This window comes from Larimichthys crocea, chromosome XVIII (assembly GCF_000972845.2).
Source record: "Larimichthys crocea isolate SSNF chromosome XVIII, L_crocea_2.0, whole genome shotgun sequence".
In the NCBI taxonomy this organism is placed as follows: Eukaryota; Metazoa; Chordata; class Actinopteri; family Sciaenidae; genus Larimichthys; species Larimichthys crocea.
Genome location: NC_040028.1, coordinates 3,951,963 through 3,976,682, shown reverse-complemented (window position 1 = coordinate 3,976,682; position 24,720 = coordinate 3,951,963). Strand labels below are relative to the sequence as shown.

General features: G+C 40.5%; 1 protein-coding gene across 2 annotated transcripts; it reads right to left on the bottom strand.

Annotated features, from left to right (window-relative positions):
- Window positions 1–249: 249 nt before the first annotated feature.
- LOC104928678 (probable ribonuclease ZC3H12C) lies at window positions 250–24,269 on the bottom strand. 2 transcript variants are annotated; one of them, XM_019277065.2, is made up of 6 exons: window positions 24,221–24,269; window positions 24,058–24,134; window positions 8,856–9,752; window positions 7,340–7,479; window positions 6,988–7,222; window positions 250–6,404 (listed from the first exon to the last, which is right to left on the bottom strand). In XM_019277065.2, the coding sequence occupies exons 3-6, from the start codon at window positions 9,638–9,640 to the stop codon at window positions 4,769–4,771; spliced, it is 2,796 nt and encodes a 931-aa protein (XP_019132610.1). In that variant the 5' UTR covers window positions 9,641–9,752; window positions 24,058–24,134; window positions 24,221–24,269; the 3' UTR covers window positions 250–4,768. The 2 variants fall into 2 exon arrangements, with proteins under 2 accessions (XP_019132610.1, XP_010741320.2); XM_010743018.3 differs by lacking the exons at window positions 24,058–24,134; window positions 24,221–24,269 and adding an exon at window positions 15,028–15,067.
- Between the last annotated feature and the right edge of the window lie 451 nt (window positions 24,270–24,720).

The window sequence follows — 24,720 nt, the reverse complement described above, 5'->3', positions numbered from 1 at the left end:
TATGCAAACTAAATTTGCTTCTTTTACATTCTTACTGTGCTGGCATTCTCCATCTATTGAGACATTTGTTCAAATATATATTTTGCCCCACAATAAAGAATGAATTTATATTTCCAACTAATGCAACTACGGTATGATCTTAAGAGTCCTGACTGAGGTTGGACGCAGTAGAGCTTGTTTATTTACAGAGGATGCCGTGTCAGACGCAGATTTATTTGTCAAAAAGCAAACATTTGTTTTATAAAACAAATTAAAACGTGTTTAAACGTATTTATCTGTACAACTTCATCTGGTTATGCAGATGTTAATGCAGACAATGGACCTTTTTCACAGCATCCATTTTGACATCCAATAGTAGCTTCAACGCAGGTGTTTCCAATGATACTTATTAAGAAGGACAGAACTTTAATTAGTATCACTGGTGACACCTGTGTTGAAGCTACTATTGTCATGTCAAAATAAAGGTCTGTTGTGGTTTAGTATAAAGAAATATTATTTATTTATTAAATAATAATGAAAACATTTAGTAAAAAAAATATTTTGAGCAAATAAATACATTTTCACATGGGAAAAGCTAAATTTCGCAAATATACTGTAAGTTGAAAAGTTGCAGTGTCATTAGTTTTTTACAGTTGATAAGATAGAGGTACTTTTGTAGTTTTCTTTTATCTGTAACTTTTTAAAACATGCTGCAGCAAAATGTTTGTAATTTCAATGACGTCAAGCTGAAGTCTCAACCCGAAATATATAGTAGGACCTGTCTCTTATTCAAGAGCCAATAAGAAACCTCACAACAACACATGAAAGCTTGAGTAGGGCTTTTATTGCTCACTTTTACATCACACACAAAAGAACAGTCAACATTTGGCCACAGTTTCCCCAGACTCTAAAACGTAAGACAGGTTTGTTTCTCAGGCTTTCATTTTGGGTTTTATTGCCTAAAGCTCAGTTCAGTTCCACGGCCCTGTAGCATAAACGTCTGAAGAGAGCCACTCCAAAAAAACATGTGTCATAAAATAAACAAGGAAAAAGACTGCATGAAACACAAATAATGACATGAAGATAAAAGCAAAGTTTGTTTTTATTTGTTCTTTTTTTGTTTTTCTAAAAAAATCGATCATGTATTTGGGCTGAACACATCCTGTATATAGAACTCTATCAAATTAAAGCAATACCATTTGTTAGTATTACAGATCATGCATTAAGTAGGCATTTTTGAAACATTATTTGGCCGGGCTTAATCAGCACAGCTCTGGGCCATCTTTTGGAATGGCACGCTTCGTGTGCGCTCAGGAAACAGTGAAACAGCAGTAACGGTCAAATACTTTATAATACCTTCTTTTTTATTTTGGTTTAATATAACCACCAATGACCTGAGCAAGGGGAGCCATTGGAAAGCAACAAACACCATTTTACTTGGCTTTGATCCCTGAAGAGGTGGCACTCAAATGAAGCTGTATTAAAGCACATTCGAAATAAAGATGGGAATGAACTGTGACATTGTTGATATTTTATATTTCTTTCCCATTGAATAATATAACTGCATTTGAGGCCATTTTAGTCAAATAAGCAACAAACAAAATCTGAATTTTATCTGTCATTGACAAAATCCACACATATATTCTGAAAGGTGTGTTCAGACTGAACATGAAGCAAATTTAAGGTGACGCGAACTAAATAAACTAAATGATAACAGGACTAAGTTCACTGTGGAATACCCACTGATGACGGTGCAACATGAGAATGTCACAGTCACACTACTTCACCAGTCAAAGCTCACCAAAATTAAACCCCACACAAAACAAGAGGTCAATTTGAAATCAACACTGTTCATTTCCATTCTATGCAATCAAAGGGGCAAATAAACATCTCAACGTCACATACAGTTCAATATTGCTGAACTCTTGACTGGTGAAGTTGCATCCTCAACCAAAAAACAGATTTCTGAGTATTGGGTTGGGACTAATGTGCAGCTATTGTCATGCCAAGTGTTGGGCATCTGAGCTGTCACACACTTTACACAGCACACACTTGCCTGATGTGTGCTACAGCCAACATTTGCTGTTCATTGAGAAAACGCCTGGACTACAAAAACAGTCAAATTCATGTGAATAAAAGCGAGGTGGAAATTTGCTAGTTCATATCCAGTCTGAACACTGTCAAGTAACATTTGTGTGATATCCAAACACATCATATCATTAGCACAGTTAGCAATGTGGACATCCCCATATTCAACAACACTCACATTGACTACAATCTCTTCTTGTGGATAAACATGTAAAATTAGAAAAATAGCTCTTTAACAAGTTCATGATAATAGAAAAATATTTTTTGCCCTCATATACTAAATAGGATTTTTACTATCCACAGGAATGTTAACACATTTAGAGGTTTGTTTAATTCCGTTGTAGTGTCTGCACCCTGTAGCAAACGCTGGCACACGGTGCCAGTTGAACCGACAGGGTGCGAGCACCTCAGTTATGACTGACTTACATCACCACAACAGCGGCATGAGACTGTCAAAGAAAAGTAAACCAACTGACAGACTTTTTAGCCGTCTGATGGGTCTGGCAGGATTTACTGAGGACTTGTTCCTGAGACAAGATTATATTACAGCCCGTGACAAGAAAGCTTTTCAAGAAAGATCACTTTAAGATAGTAATAAAGAAATGTTGTGGTTTTGGATTAATGGAAAAAGGCATCATAAAAGATTTCAAACCTGGGGCACAAATTTGAAAAATGTGTTTTGCTTTGAGCCAAGCTCATCAAAACCTTTTACTGCACTCACATTAACAGTCCATGTCTGCTCTATGAGTGTAGCATAACACATATAGATAATACTTGTCATTACTAATGAATGACTTTTAACCACATTGTTATTTTGACCACGGTGACTTTCAATTTGTGCTTTTCACCATGGCTGGGCTTACTCAACCTCTACTCAAGGGTCAAGGTTTCATATTTTTGGGCTACACAGTACCATGCTTTCAGTTCACTGACAATATAAACAATAACATTAACTGTTTCCAAAAAAGTGCATTTGAGACTTTCTATTTGCTGCACTTGGAAAAAAAAGGCAATTAAAAAGCCCCCCCTCATATAAATAAAGGCTTTAGTATCAAAGGTGGCAAAGTTTGCCACAAATACTCAAAATATTCAACTCGAAATATTTTTTTTTGTTTACACATGTTCTCATAAAACAATGATCTTGTTTAAAAAGTTTATAGGATACAATTTGTATCAACAAAGAGAGCTGTCATCTGGCAACTAGATATTGTGCTAACCAGGCAAGAGTTTTAGCTTCACAAACAGTTCCTCAGATATTAAAATAATCCCACTGGTGGAGATAAAAATAAATATTAAGCATTTTATTATTTCATACAATAAATGCAGTTACAAAAAATGCTTTACAGCTGACTAAGTTAAGTACTTTAAAAGAGAAAATTGTTTGTTTTTTTTTAAACAGAAAACTTAATATAGTCAAGTTTAAAGTAGTCATATTCACTTATTACTGTCATCACTGAATAAATTAAGTTATTACAACTTATATATTTTATTTTACTTTTAACTTTTAATTTAATTTCTTTACTTAACCACTGAGTTTTAATTTAACCAATGAGATTATTAGTGCTTCTGAGAAATGTTCATAGAACTAAAAACTCTCTGTCATCACTGTTCCTGTATTTTACTGCCGAGGTGTGGATCTCTCTGTATTTAACAGAAGGGTACAGAAGAGTTATACCCTGTTTGAGGTGCCTAAACACTCCTAGTGGTGTCACCAACTGACAAAGGAGACCCTGTGCCTCATGCACCACAGACATTCACACACATAAAAAGGTAATAAATTAACACACATTTTAAATTAAAAATTAAAATAATACCAAAATTCCTCATTCCACCTCAACATTTCTGGTGACCAAAAGTCACCTTCATATGATTTAGACTTTTGATATGTTTTTAAAGGTGTAAAAATACAGATGTTTTGAAATTCAGTACTGAAAACTGAAGAACTGTGAAGTCAGCTGACAGGGCTATCCTGTCAGAGGAAATACACTCTAAACAGCACGGGGTTTTCTAATGGAGTTTTTGCTATCTTCTTTTGTGGGTGCCAACTGAGTTTCACTTCCCTTTGAGGGGAAATCCATAATACCTCACCACAGCATCTGATCCACCACCTGTGAGTACACAGAGATCTGCTTGCTGAGCTAATTTGAGCTTTAGATACAGTAGGAATGTATGAAGTATGAATTTGAGCTACACTTATACTCTGATATGATTGCCAAAAAAAAAGGTGGAGGGATGGAAGGAGGAAACACAACAATAACAAAAAAAGTGCCAAACAGAATAACTTTAAAATATGTAAATAACTTAAAATGTAACAAATAAATTAATTTAAAATTAACAACACTGTCACCCTTGAAACACATTAAAAGCCTCCCTCAGCACACCAGTCTCTTTACTCATAACCAATTGCTCAAACATGCACAATAAACCCAAACCTCCTGATCTTAAGTGCTGAAACGGCAGGCATATTTATAAAAACATATGGCAATTTGGGGATTTCCCTTTACAAAAATACCATTAAAATTAATGAGACAACTTCCCTGCAATTACCGTAAACTTCATTAACAGCTTAAGGAGCTTAACAGTATATCTTGTGCTTTTGGTTTGGTTATGTCCAACATGACTTTAATAATTAAGATGATTGCAAGGAATAAACCTGCAGCAGCACGACCAGTTAAGATGAAGCTGTAACGTCTGGCTTAATTCAAGAACCGCGCTGTGATTTCTCCATTAATATCGCAGCTGCAAGCTCCTGAGCATCCATCACATGAGGGTTCCTGGTCATCACCATCCTCACCAAATCTGGAGGGAAGATGCGGCACAAGTTAACAAACACCCTCTCCCTAAGGTCCTGGTAATGACCCAAGGCAGGTGGCTCTTGGTGCTGGGGCACTGACGGCAGGTGGCTTTTGTGGGTAGTGATGGAGGGAAGGGACAGCTGTGGAAGTGGTGGAACACTTGATGCTGAAATGCCACGGGGTGATGAAAGGGCTTGTCTGTCCCAAGGAGAGTGCCAAGGCTTTTCGTGGATTTCTGGAAGGCTATGGAAAGTGAATAGATCATAGCAAGGCTTAGGAGACTGCTGGGGATGGGGATCCCAGTTCATCTGATGCTGTGGTTGTGGGTTTAGCCCAGTGTGGTTTCTTCTGGAAAGAAGAGGTGACCCTTTGTACATTTGGGAGTCCTGGAGCCCTCCTTCCTGCCAAAGGGAGCCCATCACCAGAGGGGAGCTCTGAGAGTGGGAATGAGCAGTGGATGTTTGGGGTGGACGTGGTGGGCGAGTTTGAAATTCCACTGGGTAATTGCTCAGCAAAGGATGCTGAGGGTGGGGTTGTATGTAGGCTGAAGTGGGCTTGAAGGGACGTGGAGATGCATGAGAGGTAACAGAAGATGGAGGGTCTTCCAGGCCAAAACCATGTGGTCTCCGCAGTGCTTGAGAAACAGGATAGCCGTGGGGTGTATGTTGGCCCAGACCAGGAGGGACACGGCTTACAGGATGAGGAGGGTACTGGCTAGAGCAGTGATGATGGTGGTGAGGATGGTGGTGGTGATGATGGCACTTGGGGCCATCGTCTAACAAGGGGTCAGGGGAGAAAGAGTCTGAGCTGACACTGCCTTCACTGCTACAGTCTGACAGTAGTGATCCAGCTCGCAGATCAGCTGGGAAGAAGCATTCAGGACTCTGTGGTACTACCAGACTAAGGGTAGAATAGGTCTTTATCATTGAGCTGTAGCCCAGATCAGGAGACTCGCATCTGTGGTAAGTTTCAGCCAGGCTTGGTCCTGAGGCTCCAGCAACCCTGGAGCTTCCTCCACCACTTCCCCCAGGGTGCTCCCATCGGTCCAGACTTCCTGATAAAGGGAGTCCCCCTAGAGTAGGATGCCCTAGAAAACTACTGCTAGAGCTACTGCTGCTGCTGCTGTTACTTCCCCTTCGTCCCTCCACTTTGGACTGGACCCGAAGCCTGTCCTCCAGGAGGTCATTGAAGGAGTTCCGAGGGCTGACGTTAGGCTGTTTCTTTGGAGTGCCCCGACTTTGCTCTGCCTCAGGCATTCCTCCTGGTTGACAAGAACTTTGGCTCTTCACCATCAGGGCATCTTCCAGCAGGCCTCTGGATGCTACTGATGAAATTTTGGCACTGGCACGCAGCTCATCAGCTACAGCACGCTGGGGCTGGCTTCCCCTTTCAGGGTGGTAAAATTTGCACTTGTGTCCGTATGTGCACTTCTTCCCATAAGGACATGGCTGTTTCCTGTGTTCAGGAATTATGGGCCTCTTCCTCAAGAAGTTTTCCAGACTGGGTCCATGGCGTCCCAGTGGGTCATCTGGTGGCATAAACCTAAATACACAATTAATAGATTTCATTAAAACAAACAAAAAAATGTACCAAAAAATCCCCCCAAAAAATTACAAATAAAAATAGACAACTTGAATTTTTCTCTTTTCATTTCTTCACTGAAGGGTGAAGTAATTCAGTAACTCTCATAGCATTCATAAAGATTAAATGTTTGGCAGCAAGGAATACAAACACGTACATTTGGATCACACAAGATCCTTCTTCGCAGTGTTTTTACTGTGTATTTAAATTCTAAGATCAATATAACAGGATATAGGAGTCAGATGATTTCCCTGCAAAAATGCACTATGCAAATGTGCTTGTGTTCTTCAGGGGTGTAGACAGATGTCAAACAAAAAGCATCTTTCCTTGGACAGAAGTTAAAGCTTTTTGTTTTAATGTATAGCAGCCAATCGACTTCTTTGGCCTATCACTGCATACATTTTCCTATATCTAACAAAAAAGGTGCCAATTTTTTTTTACCAATGTTTTTTTAAATAATTTCCCTTAGTGAAATCTGGCAGGGAAAATGCAACTTATTTTTCTCATTTCTTTCCTTCCTAGAATTTGAGTTTGAGTTGCTTACTTGTCGTTTACAAAGGAGTACATCAGCAGACGCTCATCAATGAATTTCTTCCACTCTGGCTTCTCATTGGCTAGGTCACGGTAGTTGTCATTGGAAACAATGATGCCGTCCGACTCATAGGCCAGTTTGACGATGAAGCGGTCATCATAGCATACCACACGGCGCCCTTGCACACGGCGAGATGGAGTAAAGACCAGGATCTTCTCTTTCTCTAGCCGCCGTAGGATCTCTTGGTCTGAAGAAAGAGAAGTGATACAGTTAAATACAAAAAAGGACAAGATTATTTAGGAATGCGCTGGTGGTTAACAGTGTCATTTCATCGTGACTTTAAATAATCACTGAAAGCTGTTACCTGTGATGAGAGCATCAGGTCGTGACTGTTCCTTTCTCCAGGCAGGGACAAAAACAGTGATGTCACGGTGACCTCGCTCCAAGAACCAATCAACAGCCAGCTGGATGCCTTGACAGGAAAACACTTCCTTATTTCCATGACTGCAAGAGCAAAGGGACGATGTTAAAGTAGAATCAGTGATGCAAATAAAACAGATGCCCCACCACCAAAATTTTAAGCAACATTGTGTAACTTTTCTACAAGTCTAAAGATTTAAACACATTTAAAATCTCTAAACTAATGTCTCTGTCATTTCCACTCTGCACCCCGTTCGGCTGTTTGTGTACTATGTAACTTTGTGCTCTGGGTACACTCACTGTAACACTTTATGGCACATACAACTATGACTATTTGTTTTCAAATGTTTTCCTTCTGCATTTTGGACCACCAGGAAAAGGAGATTTTCAGATGGTCCCAGAAGTGGAGCTGGGCAAGCCGGTAAACCTGTAAACCAGGCTCAGCAGCCTCTATGGACAGAGGAGAAGAAACTGAGTAAATCTGGGATTAACTTTAAGGCGTTGGTGAGAGCTTCATGAACTGGGGTTCTTACTAATGGACTAGTAAGTAAGCTAGCTGCAGAATTGCAGAAATACCCACTTCTACTTAATGTTGCCAATCTAATATCACTTATTTGCATTATTTAAAACAAGGGATGTCAATGGGGATGTAACGATCAGAAATGGGTGATTCAGGCAATCAGTACTCAGCAATGTGAAGAGGTTCATTCTGAGGGGCCAAGGCATCATGAAGAGACTTGTCTGCTTCACAACCACAAATGTGATTCACATGTCTGACTTTTATCCAGATATATCACAGCTCAGCCACCTGGCCAATATACACAACCATGACTATAGAAGGAGGTCAAAGAAGTGTGAATACACAGCAAAACACACAAGAACATGTTTCTATCATCAGCAAAAAGACAGTAAGACCATGTGAAGGCAAGTGAAAATAACAAAGTGCGATCTCAGACCTTTGAACCTGTTGTTGACTGAACCTGTCACTACCTTTCAAGTTGAGTTTGAACGATACCTGCATGATGAACAAATACATTGCAGTAATACTAAAGCATGAGCTTGGTAAATGGATACAGTCATGTCCTCTCACACTTTATTGCACTTGTGTGAATATGTCGTTGAAATATTTGATACGCAAGTCAGGAATTTCTCTCTTGGGTCTGTTATTATTTAGTTTAGTACTATTTTAGCTTGTACTAATTTCTTGATTTTGCTCATAAAAACAGGTCAGAGAGGAACTTGGTAACATTGTGAAACGTTAGTTACTCAAGATCACCAATACCGCACATACAGTCAGGTAAGCCAAAGAGACCCTGACTAAGGTCTGCATGGAATTCAAGCACAGTTTACACGCTCCTAAGAATCTCCTTTATTATGAACTCAGCAAAAACATGTATGTGTATGTAGGAAGAAGGCAAAAGAGCATAAACCTGTTGTTTCCAAAAGCTTGTCTTTCTTACCTCATAGCTACATTGCTTCCATCCACCACAACAGGCCGAAGGTTTTCTTTGTCCTCCAGCAGCTGCGACGGACACAGCAACCGACAGGAGTCCAGAGAGGAGTTAGAGGAGGAGGCGGTGGAAGACGAGGCCAAAGAGGATGACAAAGAGGAGGAGGTGAACTGTGAGACAGTTGAACCTCCCTGCTGCTCCATCTCTGTCTTGGTTCCCAGTTTGACCAGCTCTCCAAGGATGTCATTGATGAGTGCGTCTGGACCCAGTTTCCTCAGCACCAGCAACACTAACTCCTCGGAGTAGCCCAGCTTGAGAGCAAACTCCACTTTGGTGCGGTAGTCAGTGACAGGGTCTGCAGGAGATGATGTTTCTGGCTGTGGGAGCTCTCCAGGGGATCTATTTTGTGAGAGGTCTAGTCTGACTGTCTGACAGACTGAGGAGGGCCCTTGGTGATGTGTCTGAGGTGGCTGATCTTGGTGTGGGTTTTGAGACCCAATATGAAGTCGTTCATCATCACTGTCGGAGACAGCACTCTCCTCAGAAAAGTTACTGCAACTACTACTGCTACTATAACTTGAATGAGTACTAAAACTAGTGTTACTACTACCAATACTGTTGCTGCTGTTATTTGGGGCACCAGTTCTGACCTGTAGGACCCCTATATTCCCAGCACCTAATGCACTGCTCAGGCCACCCTGCCGCTCAGCACCTTCTACATGGAGGTAGTCCAGATCCAGCCCCAGGCTGAGGATGTGGCCTGTCCCATCCTCCAGATGGCCCTTCACGCCCATGAATTCGTCTCATACATCCAGCTCCACGTCCTCCGTGACCTCCCGGGCAACTGACAGACCCCACTGTTACTGCTGGTAGTGAACAGCTCACTGACTGGTCCTGGGAGTGAAGCTTGAGGGAGACACGAGAATTGACAGGTTACATTCATACAGATGCAGAAATCTAAAAAAAAAATGCAATAATGGGTCCGATCTAGCAGGTCTGTTAATACAGAGACAATAATTGGATGGATTTCATTAAACTGCATGTATGACTTCCTGTGTTAACACCTGGTATCACCATATGATCTATATCTAGATATCTTATTTGAATATGGAAAAACACATGTTGACGCAAGGCGTAAATCTATACAGTTCTGGCTTACACTGCGATGAGATCTTAGCCAGGTGGCCACATCCTTAAAAAACAGGAAATCTAGTTGGTCACCATTCATTGCTTCTTCAAGCCCTGCAAAAACCTACAAACAACCTCTACATCAGTGAAGGAAAAATACGTAGAGCCCAAAGTAGCTTCACTTCCACTGACCTTAGGATGTGCCAGCTTCACCTTTACCACACTTTACATATTGAGATTTCAAAATACCATACTGGGATAACTAGAACATTTATTAATACCAGATTCTCAATGCAGCGTGTGCAACAGTGATGGTGGCACAAAAACCAACATGAGTATTGCTTTATGAAGTTTAATGGAACACAGCAAGAGTTAAGACGGAAAGTCAAAGGCTGTAACCTCCCTTACCTGCCATTCCACTTCTACTGATTTGCATTTTAGCAGCGAAGAACACAGTCAACATAGAAACATCAATTAGACTGGAGGCAAAATACCAGAAACCTGAACCATAAACAAGTGATGCCAAACTGACAGACAAATTACTTCACACAAAAACCTTTTCATAAGAGCATGACAAGCCAAGAAATACCATAGCACACAATCATAAAACTGGTGTAATTGTAGCTTGTCTGACTGCATAGTTGATCTAATGTATTTATGTATTAACTTCGCCCAGTTGTCAAACGTATAACACTGAGTATAGCCAGGTCTGGACAACATCTTGGATATAAACGGCATACAAGCATTAGTTCATGTGTGAAATGAATTCTCATGAATATACTTATATTTGCAACTTATTTATTATTCATGGCACACTAATCAAAGTAATACTAACCATTTTCTAAACACAAGGAGTTACAAGAAGTTTTTCACAAGAAAAAATAAGTTATACGATAAAGCTGATTTCTGAGTGTGTCCAGTTACTTTTCTCTTTTGAAATGTAGTTGTTCAAACTTCAGCCACATATTTGTCATCTGAGTTTGAAGCACTCAGTTACAGTTACAGCATAATTCAATTTCAGATTTTAAAGTGACTCCAAGTAACTCCAGCCTTGTCATGTTTGCTTGTTGCATGTTTCTAAAGCAACAGCTGATGGTAACCGATAATAATTGGCTTCTTGTGTGCATAACCTTTAGTTTATGTACATCTGAGTTTCAGGAACATAAGTTGGGCTTGCCAAGGTGTGCATGACGCTTCTCTAGCATGTTTACCAAGCTTGTCTGTGCTGGTTGCCAAAGTTGAGAATCAGTCAGTCAAACCTCATATTTGAGTAATAAAACTGATACCAAAAACAGTTTAAATGACAAATAAACACAGCCTTATCATTTGAAACAAGTAGCTCAATTTTATTAATGAGACAAAAAGCCCAGATTGACTAATATTAGCTAATTAAACTAATTGGTGGTATATGCGAGGTATAGGATTTAGTGGGATAAATTACGGTTGTTCCATTCAGGTCAAACAGAGTCAGGGTGCTGCTGTGGTGCAAGTTGGCTCACTGGAAAAGCTCTGCTATAATAAATGGAACTGGACCTTCATTAGTATCATTGGTCTGTAATTGGCTCTATTTATCGGCTATAATTCCATTATCAGAATAATACATAATAAGATCCCCATCATTGACTGATAATTTATCATTATTGTGTATCCCTAGAGAAAATACTATATATACCTTTTACCTTTAAATAAGATTCCAAATTGAAATCGTGCCTAAAAATAGTAAGTCATGTTATATTAGAAGACTGGGCATTTTCCTTTTTACAACAGCATCATATAGTGAATATTGTATTTGAGTTAGTCAGCCAAATGTCTATGATGCTTAGTTTTAACCTTCAGGAGGTTTCTGCTGAGCTTTTTGCCATCACAAAGGATCCATTCGACTGTTGCAATCAACATTTGCATCACTGGTACGGTCCTTTAAAATTCTTTTACTGGACAATCAACGCAGTTTAGATTTGCTTTCAAACTACAGTATTTGAAATTGATCATGAAATTCTCTAAAGATTAAAACATTAGTAAACAAGTCCCTAACACTGACACCCTGGCAGGATTTATGGGCCTTTCGTGAAGGATTCTCACTTTGCCCTATAGTAGCAATTTGAATTAACCCCTAATGGTCCCTTTTCTTCTGTGAATGTCTGCAGATATGTTGAAACAAAGAGGGGTCTCTTGTCATGCACCCCTTTAAAAAAGCGTGTTCCTGCCCAATCTCAGATTATCCTAGGACACACACATACACACACATACGTCACCAGATAATAACTTTTTACTGTTCTTTATCCTTGGATCTAGTTCAGTCATCTGAGCTTTTGTTCATTGTGTTGCAGATGGAAATGCACCGGAAAGCAGGGGCCTCTTAATGTCCCGACCCCGACGTCTAAGCTGCTGCGCCACTGTTTGTCCCCCTGAATGCCACAAGAGAGCTGGAATAATTTAATCCACCAACAACAAAAGACACAAAAGGAAAGAGCGAGAGTGTGATTTTGTGTGTGTGTGTGTCAGGGGGTGGGGGGAAAGAAGTGTGTCTGGCTTGCCGTCCTTCAACAATGCAGCTGCCACCCAATCTGTCCTCCTGTGACGGCAGTATTGTTCTCTTGGCCTGAGCAGCATGCACAGACGGAGGCTGGGTTTTTTTTAAACCCGTTCACCTCCACCAACACACACACACACACACACACATGATGCCTGGTGATGCAGCGGTCACACCAGCCTTGTCACAGGTTACCAGACGGGATCTTTGAGGAGTCATCAGAACTGTGACAGTGACACAGCAAGTGTAAATCACCCAGTCAGAAGCAGTCGAGCGCTGTATGTGTCTAAACAGTCAGTGTGGATTTTATTGTCCACTGAGACTTCTGAGTCTAAGCAGATCTTATTTTAGATTTGGATCGATAATACCTGACACTAGAGAAGTACTATGACATTATGTTACTATGTTATTGTTCAGAATTAAAAATTGTTTTTCTAAGGAGTTGAGAAGTTATTTCACTCACATAGGAACTAAAACCTCACAATCTAACAAAAATATTTGATTGCAACGACCTTTTTGCTTTTTAATGCTAAACTGACACAATACTGACATTAGTGCCGAGACAAATCCCTGAAATAAATAAAAAGTCTTAGATCGGTCTCTTTTTAGACCTGGACTTCAGCTGCAGAGTAAAACCATTCAGACTACTGTCTATGCAGTAATATACAGTTGCACGAGAAGGGTTTACATACTTATTAAGGTATTTTTATGAATATTAGTTTGAAAAGATTCTACATGTATTGATTGACATTAATAGATAAAGTACCGTAGATAGTCTTAACAAGCCTCTGATGATTAATGGTGCTCTCTGCATATCTGAACTTTATACCAACCACAGAAATGCTGAATTGCGTCATTTTGTATCACTGAACTTCAATAATAAATATAGTACGCTATGAGCTGCACTGGCACTTTTTCTGACTCAGTGACATTCAACAACCTTTCCATTAAACAAGATATTTAAAATTTGCAAATAAATTCAGATTTGTGGGTTACAGACACGCCATTTTTTTCTTTAACATTTCGAAGAGAAAAATAAATAACTCTGCACCACAATAATGTCGAATGGTTAAAAAAAAAACATTCTTTCAGTTCCTTTGGTTGATAATTCTTTTCTTTTCTTTAATTATCTTGTTTTTAAAAATATTTTTGTAATGTGTCCTGTACAAATATATCATCAGGAAAAAAAACTCATCCACCAAATCATTTCTATTGGTGAGTCTGTGTTTAGTTGGAGGAGGGGGATCCCCTCCATAGTGAGCAGATGCTGCAGCCTCCACCTCAGTGACCCAGCCTGTCTGCACTACTTTGCACTCTGTGTATCTCTGTATGTGTCATGGTCCAGGGTTAGTCCCCTTGGGGGTGTATGGAAGGAAGAGCTCCCTCGAGGCCAGACCCTGACCAGTCCCACAGGGCCGCTGCATGGCTGCCATTTGCTGGCTGAGCCTGGCAGTGAGCCAGTCTGCCACACCAGTGACCGGCTGGGAGGGGGTGGGGGGACAAAGGGGGTGTAGAGGGTGGGGGTGGGGTATATATGGGCAGCAGGGGCAACAGATGCCTGCTGAAGCCACAGGGGACCTCCCTGAAAGCATCCTTTTCCACCCTCCCCTACTTCTCTCCTGCAACTGGTGGTGTCCAGATTCATCCTCAGTTATACATATCACCACTGTCTGTCATGTGACCTTTTTGGTAGGGGGTTGTGGGTATAGCACTCACTTTCACCTCTGAGTTGTGCAGACTCTCAGTTGGTTATGTCTGGTTCTGCCTCTGTGTTGGTAACTAAAACCAGGAGCAGGCATGTCATATGTGGAGAGACAGTGGTGAGAATGGAGTCATTGATCATTCTGTTTCCACTCACACCATTATACACACTATTCTCTAACTGGTTTTGAGTGAATATACTGGAGTGAAATAAACTATTCCTCATGTTGTGGGGAACCCCAAGGAATCCCCCAAAGAGCCCAGGCTGAAAACCACACAAAGAACTTTTTATCTGTCTCAATTTCACTAGTGAACACTCGCTGCTATCAACATTTAAACCATTCAGAGTGAACAATACATTCATAATATCGAAAATTCAATGGCAATGCATCCAACAGTTATCAGATTTCATTCTGAACCAAAGAGCTGGGCGAACCCAGCTGCTGATCTGACAACAAAAACTATTCTTTTATGACTTTAGGCATGTTCTGTCTATAAATTCAATAATTTTAGTGTTAATAACCATTATATGCACACTATTATTTACAACTTTCAACAGATTAACACATCAGATCTCAGTTAAAATAACACAGTCATTAAAACAACTTTGGATGTCTTTCTCTACGCCACATTTGAGTATTTTGGTCACATCAGGCTGTTGTGGCTGTTAAAATTATCACTGTGAGATATTTTACATGAGAGTCATGTCAGAGAAGGTCAAAACACTGCATTCCATGACAAAGCATGACGACAGTGTTTTCAACAAAATGCAGAATTCAGGCTAACACTAAACCAAAACACAAGAACAGAAAACAAACTTACCACACAGCTCCAAGAGAAACAGCAACTCCTACAATTTCTCTCCTGAAACGCTACCTTTGGTCATTCCAGTAGCAAAGCACAAAGTCACAGAAACATCAGGGGGAATTTCCCAATAACGGTGCTAGTAAAGTAAGCCCAGATGTATAACAAAATTCCTTTTTAAAAATAAAAATAAAAAATCAGTATCCACTAGAAAGTTGGAGTAAGTAAAGCTGTCAATCCAAGTGGGGCTGAGCAAAATTGGTTTCCTGGTTGAGTTTAGCAGCAATCCTATGAGATCAGCCTTCAAGTTCTCCTTTTTTGGTTGAGAAGCAGAGTGCAGTGCCCTGAGGCTGAAGGTTTAGCAGGGTGACTGACAACAGATGGAGTGTAAAGCATCTACCATCCCCTCTTCACTCTGCCTACTGACCAATACGAACACAGAAATGTGACCACGGACACACACAACTCACTTTCCTGTCTTCACCAAAGCTTATTTTGTGCACACACCACTCACCGACCTCTCCACCAATAAAAAGGGACACTAAGATAAGCTAGGATATCTCCACCCCCTCAACCCCCCCTAACTAAAAACCTCCCAGACACACATACACACAACACCACAACAAGCCCATCCGCTGGCTCGAGCCATGAATGGACGAGAAGGCGTGAGTTGACAATGGTGGGGAGGGGGACACAAAGGAGGGCCCTCAGCGGGCAGCTGCACACACACACACCATGCTCAGGGCCATTACGTGCACATGCACACTCACACACGCACACACTCACACACACAACAAATACAGATACATGAGGAGAAAGAGCGAGTGAAAAAAACCACAGGACCCAGAATTGAGCCCTGCGGAACACCTGGCCCACTGGGGACGGCTGCCGCCTTCAACCTCTTTGTTTCATGGGTGGGGGATTGGCTTGACGCAGACAATGAGACGAATTATGTTAAAAAATAGTGTGTTCTTCCAAAATGGGTGCTAGGAGTTTATGTGCCTGTGTGTGTGTGTGTGTGTGTGTGTGTGTGTGTGTGTGTGTGTGTGTGTGTGTGTGTGTGTCTGATGGAAAGTTAGCAGGTGGGGAAGGAAGCTGTGAAGGGAAAAAGCCTTCAAACTAACAAGAGGCAGAAAAGGAAAAGAGTAGGAAAAGACAGAAAAGGAAGAAAAAATGGCAGCCCTTTTTCAAAGGCCTCAGATCGTGAGCAGGGGAATTACTTTTAGGCTCGGAGGAGGTCAGAAACAAAGACTGGCTGCCTGTCAGGCTGGACTTAAACAGTTCCATTTACTAGGGCATTTTACCTTCAGAATGGAAGTTTATTATTTTTCCCCCACACTGTCGATAGAACAAAACGTTTCCTTCAATAGAGAAGAGCACTGTACAAAACAGGTTTGACTACATACCAAAACAACCTATCAATTTGAAATCAAATAGATGCACAAGATATTAGTGGTAATGCATTTAAGTAAATAGTAATGCCTCAATCTTAAAGTAAGGCTGTACTTTCGCAAAGCTGTACCATCATGCTCACAGTGGCACTAACATGCAGACATTGTAGCATGTTGATGTAGCAACTTCACCATTATATCTTTCATCAGAACCATTAAATAGTTGTCTGGGCACTACACTCACACTCTCTACAATTTTTGGTTTAGACCTTTCAATAAATTTAAGATGAAGGTGAAAATGCAAGCTGATGCACACCTTGGCAAGCCCAACTCATGTTCCTGAAAGTTACCACAAATTTAATCAATCAAATCATCAACTACTGATTTACGATATAAAAAGAGGCCAAGCATCTCTCCTGGCAAAACCATGCAAATCTATTGGGTGCAGTTCCCATTTTAGTTTCAAGCCACAACTGTAATCTTATCGGGGCTGTGCACTCATTTAAAGTCAGTAAATGTCACTTTAAATATGCAAATTCACAAACCTGTTCTGCGTTCGTTACCAAACACTGCTGTAGTACTGTTACTGAAGTCAGCTGAGGGATTCAACTGGATGCAAATGATTTTAAGCTTGGTCAAGCCGTGTTAAAAAAAGGAAAGACACAAATCATTTTAAGCTTTTCAAAATGTCACTCTAAACCAACAGAAAACCCTAAATACATACAAAAACATTCAACCACTCAACATTTATATAAACAAACACAATCAATTTTCTGTAACTGTATATCCTCCTCAGGGTTGTGGGAAAATGGAGCCTATCCCAGTCGGCATTGGGCAAGAGGTGGTATACCAAACAACCACTACATACAGTATACATATTTGTGGAAAATCTATTTACATTTGGTAATACACACAGAGAGGAGACTTTTTTCACAGTAAAAGTTGCCCATAACCATAAATACTGAGTAAATCATAGATACATGGAAAGTGTTTTTCTCATCTCTCAAAATCCAACTTAAATTCCAGTAGTGACAATATCTTTGAATTTGATATTCATACCATAATGATGTGTTTTCTCTGTGATTTTATTTCACTTTATATTTTCTGAAATCTGTCTTGCATCACAAAGTGTACATAATATTTAGCCAGACAACACAACAAACATTTCATTTTTAATATAAAAAATCCCTATCTACAAGCTAATGTAATAATGTAAAGATGCAAAATCATTTGGACATTATTACATGATTTAGCAGTCATTATGTTTCACTTTTAATGTTTTTACACTTGTTTGGTTTTGAAGGTATTGTTAGATTAAAACACGGCAACTTTAATTTTGGCTTTTTAGTTAACATTTGCACAACTTTATTAATATCCAGCATTTCTCACATGAGTAAGCCCACAGGCATTTACAATTTGTAAGAAAAAAAATGTAAATACCAAAACAACAAAACTAAGAAGAGCCTAGTATATAAACTGCTTAACAGAGATTAGCCTTCAGGGAAGCTTCATGACAAAAGTACTAGTATAAATCGATGTAGTTTGGGTCATTCGTTTCTGTGGTGGGCACTAGATCACTGCAAAATGAAAGGAGGACAAAAGGACATCTTGGATATTAACAAACCAAACAGTATCTGCATTGCAATTCCAAAATCCAATTAGTTCACATTACACTCATTTTATTATCTGACTGATTTTCCTCTGTTCTCTATCAGCTACCCCCACTCCTGCTCTTCTCTGACTTGCAGTGACTCCTTAATTGGGGCTCAGCTGACAGGTTTTCCCCTTGGGGAGCAGGAGCCATGTGGACCATCTGCTTCTAGTTGCAGGATGAACAGGTGTCCTGCTCCCCGCCGCTTGCCTGTACCTTACCAAGACTCTTGAACACAGCACAGCACAGCACAGCACAGCGTAGCTGCAGTTTACACAAGATAAATCGAAGTTTTGTCTGACCTGCAACATATGGAAATGCCACCAAATATGACAGAACGATCACAGCCGTGACAGTGAAGCTTGTTATTACAGTTCTGAGCTTATCAGTTATAGTCTATTTGTTTGACTGATGCATGTGTGTGGTTAAAATATTTTCTAAAATGGATCCATGTATTTTTTTAAATCAACTTCTCTTTAATCTGCAACTAACGTGGTCCATAATTGTCTCACTTTGGTTTGTATCTTCATTAAATGTTAAATTCTCCCTTAAATTAAAACATTTCGCTGTGGGGTGCCACTAAAGTCCAGATGTTATTTGTAATTTGCTCCAGAATGGATTCATACAGTCCTACAAATATAATAAAACAAAATAAAATAAAAGTTTTACTTGTTTTGGGTGAAACTTAACTACGTGTTAAATCAATAAATATGTCTCCAATTCACATAACCAACACATCTTCACAGGACAGCCCTGTGAGGTAATGCGTGCCAACAGCACTAAACAAATCTAGCAATAAATATAGTTTATTACATGTCTACATGACCGGTTTTTGCTCATCTCCCTATTCAGCCATTTATATTGTGCAATAATCTTAGAAATACGTACTGTCATTTTTATCTGTATCTTTGTGTCCATTTTCAAATTAAACTCATGAGTCTGCAATGGGGATTATCACAGATCATCAGGCACCATTGTCACTATGAGCAGTGCTTCAGATTGGGACACCATAGATAAAAAGAAAAAAAGAAAAGACCCTATTACACAACCATCAACCCAAAGACACACATTTCATAACAATTTTATCCAGAAATTTGCGTGATTACAGTTAAAGTGCAGCCCAACCCTTCTCACACTGAACTAACAACATTCAACTGAGTGATGAAAGAAGAAGAGAAAGGACATGAGGAGGAGGAGAGAGGTGTAAAGTTAATCCAGGCAGAGGGATAGATGCATGTGCGTCAGTAAAGAAACAGCAGGAGCAGAGGCTGCAGCAGCTCTTCCTTCATCCCACTGGATAAACACTGATCCAGGCAACAGGGATTACTCCAGGCCCTTAACAAGACCTGAGAGCTGGATGCAGGGAGAGGAAGAGGTTGTCCAGCTGGTATTATTCACACACACACACACTTAACAAGCATAATGCTATACTAACAGCCCCCGCACATGCTCCTACCTATGGAGAGGGAAGCCAAACAAACCAGACCAGACCAGACCACATGGTGTGTGTGTGTGTGTGTGTGTGTGTGTGTGTGTGTGTGTGTGTGTGTGTGTGTGTGTGGAGGGGGATGGGACAGGGGTCACTGAGGACTTTGAAGGCACAAAAGGCTGGCCTTAGGCCCAGTGCCCTCTGGGTCACGTAAGAAGGCAAGGAGGCAGCATGAAAGCATGTGCTCACACACACAAGCACACACCACCTGCTGTTGGCGCAGGCTCGTGTTTGGTGTAATGGTGATGGAGTGATTCAGCAATCACACAAAGCAAGACACATTGCTGAGATTTACCACATAACTCAGGACAATAAAATGCCCACAGCAACCTGGTCAGCATCTTTGGAATTGCAACTAAGGATCATTATTCTGTCTTATTTAAATGTTTACTCCATAAAATGTCAGCAAATTGGGAATTTTTCTGACTAACAGTCCAAATCCCAAATATATTTAATCTTTATTCACGTAGAAACACAGACAAGTAGCAAATCCTTCTGTAATCTGCAAAATGTGCAATTTTTGGTTGATAAATAAACATCTACTGATCATCAGATTCTTGTCCTTACATTGAACCTTCCAAAGAGCAAACAAGTAAATACGGTATAATAAGTCTTTCAGATGACAAAACAATGAACTACAAAGTTCTGCGTTTCTTCTGCCAGCTTCAGAGTTGATTGTGAAAACATTTCTATTTAAAAAATGTATTTGAGATGGGATTGATGGGATTTCAAGAGGTTTTTCAGTGAGACTACTACACTATAATACACTATACTATATACAGGGACTATAGTTGTCTTACAACCAAATATATCACAGATTATAACAGAATTTTTAGTAATATGGGTACAGAAAATGGGATCATTGGGAGCCACAAGATGATGTTGCAACAAGACATGAAATCAGTCATTTCAAATCTGTGTGGAGCGATCATGATGGAAACAGCTAATTATGTGAGTTAAATGTTCAGTATACCACAACTTATTGGAAACAAAAGTGAGCACATTAAAAAGTAAAAATCACTTCAAGTGAGTGTAAAATGTTTTTTTGGTAAACACACACACACACGCACACACACACACACACACACACACACACACACACACATGCACACACAAATTCACAGCTCCCTGATTAAGTCATGATAGATCGTCCCCACAGGGCCAGGCTTATTGAACACATTGCGTCCGTGTGTGTGTGTGTGTGTGTGTGTGTGTGTGTGTGTGTGGTGTGTATTAGCAAATATCCACATTTACATACATGCTGGCACATGCTTGTGTGTGTGTGTGTGTGTGTGTGTGTACGTATGTGCAGTCATGTGTCTGATTGTGCGCAGGTGTGTGTGAGTGTGTGACACCGGGGCGAGTGCCGGGTCAGCGGGTCACAGGGCAACAAAAGATCGGAGCAGCTCCCAGCTGCCGGGCCAAACGTCATCCAGCAACCCCCCCCCCCGCCCCCCGCCATCCCATTCTTTTGCAGGGAGCGGTGCCGCTGTCCTGCTCTTGCTGACACATGCACATTTACAAACACACACACACACACACACACACACACACACACACACACACACACAAGTCCCATCCGGCGGTCCACAGTCATGTCTAGAGCTCGCTGCAGCAGGCAAAGGGGGTAAAAGGGCATATGGGGACATATGCAGAGCATGCACAGATGCAAATGGACAACACAGTCTAGCATCTGAACTCACACGTCAGTGTATCCCCTCACATTTTGTCTATTTAAAGACATTAGAGCTATTTGCCAAAATAATAAGAACAGCAACCTGCCTGTGAGAATAAAGTATGTCACGTTGCCATAGCTGGATTCCCATTTTCTACTGTTGATTTGTTGAATTTCTCAGGCTATTTCAGACTATTCAGATCTTCCATTTAAATAAATGTATCAATAACACAATATATGATATTTCTTATCTACAAGTAAAAGTCCTAAAAGTGGGTTTTAGCCTCAGAATGTCCTTACAATATCAAACATGCAAGCACCCATTGTGAACGATGGCCCTACCGAAGTGTATTAGTACATGTAAATACATTTTTAGACTGTATATATTTGAGATTATTAAATTATTATTAAGTATATATTTCTATGTAAGAAGCATCTTGATGTTGTTGGGAAATGCACTTTAGCGAGTTACTTTCCAGCACTGCTAAAAGAAATAATGAATCTACCATAATCACTAATAGGAAATTAAGGATCAATTTAAATTACTAGACACATGATTTATAGATTTCTGACCTATGATTGCTGGAATTGGAGTGATCTGCCTCCGAGATGCCCACAAAGTGAATGTAAGCTACTTTGATTGGAACCAGTCCCTAAACTGGTTGTTGTTTCCTCAGAATTTACAGTCATGTAACATAGACCAGCGGACAGCATCAGTCCAAAGTTTTTCTTCTTTTCTGCACTGTCAATTAACACTGAGGACATCACAACTATGAAAGAACATATATAAAACAATATAGTAAACCAATGAAAAATTTCTTCAAAGTACCCACTTTTTGCTTTGATGACAGCTTTGCATACTCTTCGTATTCTCTCAACCAGTTTCATGAGGTTGACACCTGGAATTGTTTTCAATTAACAGGCGTGCCTCATCAAAAGTTAATTCATGTCATTTCTTGCCTTCTTAATGTGTGATTTCATCAGCTGTGTTGTTCAGAAGTAGTGCTGGCACACAGTAGATAACCCAATAGACCTTTTTCACAGCAGCCATTTTGACATGAAATAGTAGGTACACAAAGGTGTTACCAATTATCCTAATTATGGTTCAGTTCCATTTAGGTCAGAAGGAGTCAGGGAGCTGGCTCCTTTCGACGCAAAGGAGCAGGGGCCTTACCCTATCTCTAAGGCTGAGCCCAGCCACCCATTGGAGGAAGCTCATTTCGGCCGCTTGTATCTGCAATGTCATTCTTTCGGTCACTACCCAAAGCTCAAGACCATAAGTGAGGGTTGGAACGTAGATGAATTGGAAAATTGAGAGCTTTGCCTTCCGGCTCAGTTCCCCCTTCCCCACAACAGTCCGGTACACAGTCCAAGTACTGCAGATGCTGCACCAAGCCGCCGGTCCATCTCACGCTCTATTTTCCCATCACTCATGAACAAGACCCAGAGATACTTGAACTCCTTCACTTGGGCCAGCAACTCGCTCCCAACCAGAAGGGAGCATTTCACCATTTCGGCAGAGAACCATGGCCTCAGACTTGGAGGTGCTGTCCCTAGTCCCGGCTGCTTCACACTTGGCTGCAAATCGCCCCAGTGAGTGCTGAAGGTCATGGTCTGACATGCAGAGATCAAGGCTATGTAAGGGATTTTTGATCAAGAAGGAAAGTGATGGAGTGCTGGATCAGATCACCTGAGCTAAACCCAACTGAGATGATCTGGGATGGGTTGGACCACAGAGCCAACAATGCTCAGCATATATGGGAACTCCTTCAAGACAGCTGGAAAACCATTCCAGGTGACAACATCATGAAGCTGAGAAGTATATACTGTATATACACTTGTCTGTGTGACGTGACATACAGAAAAAAGGAAGTGCCCTATATTTCTATGTGTACATTAAGCTTCATCACTGTACAATAAAGGAGTTACTTACATCATGTGCACACAGGTGCCAAGATAGACTTTTAAGACAGCAGATATGCCGTGTTGAAACAATAATCAGAAAAGAACATAACTTACATAAAATGTTAGGTTTTCCTACAATTAAAATCTGCAACAACCACTCAATCAGTAGAAGCAAGGATGTAGGAAATTTTCCTCAAAAGCAAATCCTGCTTGAAATATACCAATATCTGAGATCTGAGCATGAAACAGTGACATGGCCAAATGTTTCCAAGTGCCTACAAAATATCGAGATGTAGTGGCACAACAGATCACTGAGCTTAACAACCGCAGCACCGTGTGGAAAAACTAAAGACATTTCTTTGCGTCACTGATCCGTGATGAATGATCATCCATCACATCTGTCCACTGGAAGTGAGTTGCTGTGTTTCAGAGTCAGCTGTGGTGAGTGACTGCATCAATCAGGCAGAGATGACATGTAAGCAGTCAAAGCCCTTGCCCTGTTGCAACAATCATATCCACCTTGCATATAAGCAAGCACTGTGTGTGTGTGTGTGTGTGTGTGTGTGTGTGTGTGTGTGTTTGAGAAAAGCAAAGCAAATTGAACTTGTTCAGTAAGAGTGTAACTAAAATGTGTCACAGTTTAAACTCATAATATTGTATAATGACAGAAAAATCACTACAGTTGTATGTGTGTCTGTGGCAGTTTAGACTAACATTTCTGCATAATAACATTGTATTCACCCATTCAAACCATGCTTTGCAACTCCTAAAGAGTCCTATATAGTCATTATCATCCTGCTGTTTTATTTGTCACGTCGTAATGTAAAAAAACCCCAAAACGTTTCACTCTAAATGTATTTCGTGGCATTTCATTTTAAGTCTGAAATGTCATACCATTAATGTATATGTAAGAGAGGAACGACAGATCATTACATACCTTTACAAGACATCCATTCCGCCCTCAATGCTCCATCCATCATACACCGTCTGAATGAAAAGCAGCTGGTGAAGTTCCTGTTTGAACAAAGTCGGGAAACACCATACAATCAGCTGCTCGCTCGCAACGTGTGTGCAGGTTTGTGAATATGTCCAGCTCGTACCTGACTGACTGTCTCCACCTAGCGACCACAGTCCGCATCTGTCAAACAGGCACTTAGGCACAGAGACACGTGTCACCCTCTGGACAAAAGCCTGGCGTGCAGTAGGAGATGTAGAACAGTTTCTATAATGATTACATATGTTTGTACTCAGTAACTCATTGAACATCACTATATTTATATCACCAAAACACAAAAAGAACAATGCGATGATAATGACAACACACAAGAAACCATGAGAACTGTCTGTGGTATTATTTTCATTACTAAGCAGACATATGGAGATGATGATGTTGGTTAAAGTTATTACATTTGTTTATTAGTAACATACACAAGTAATCTGACTGGGATAAGAGTCACTCCATGAGTGCTGGTATAGAGCACAGCAGCACTGATGTCAGCCTGCTTTACAGATTACCTTGTTTTAGGTGTTGTCCAGTGGGTCAGTGTTACTTTTCCATGTCTAGGCGCTGACTAGATGAGGAGGACAACAAATATAGCTG

Bases quoted from the DNA above. Each gene is read 5' to 3' on its own strand.
- LOC104928678 (XM_019277065.2), bottom strand. From the start codon at position 9,640: ATGGGCGTGAAGGGCCATCTGGAGGATGGGACAGGCCACATCCTCAGC. The intron at 7,223-7,339 runs GTAACAGCTTTC...CTCTTTCTTCAG, and splicing joins ACCTGATGCTCTCATCACAG to ACCAAGAGATCCTACGGCGG. The intron at 6,405-6,987 runs GTAAGCAACTCA...TTGTGTATTTAG, and splicing joins TACTCCTTTGTAAACGACAA to GTTTATGCCACCAGATGACC.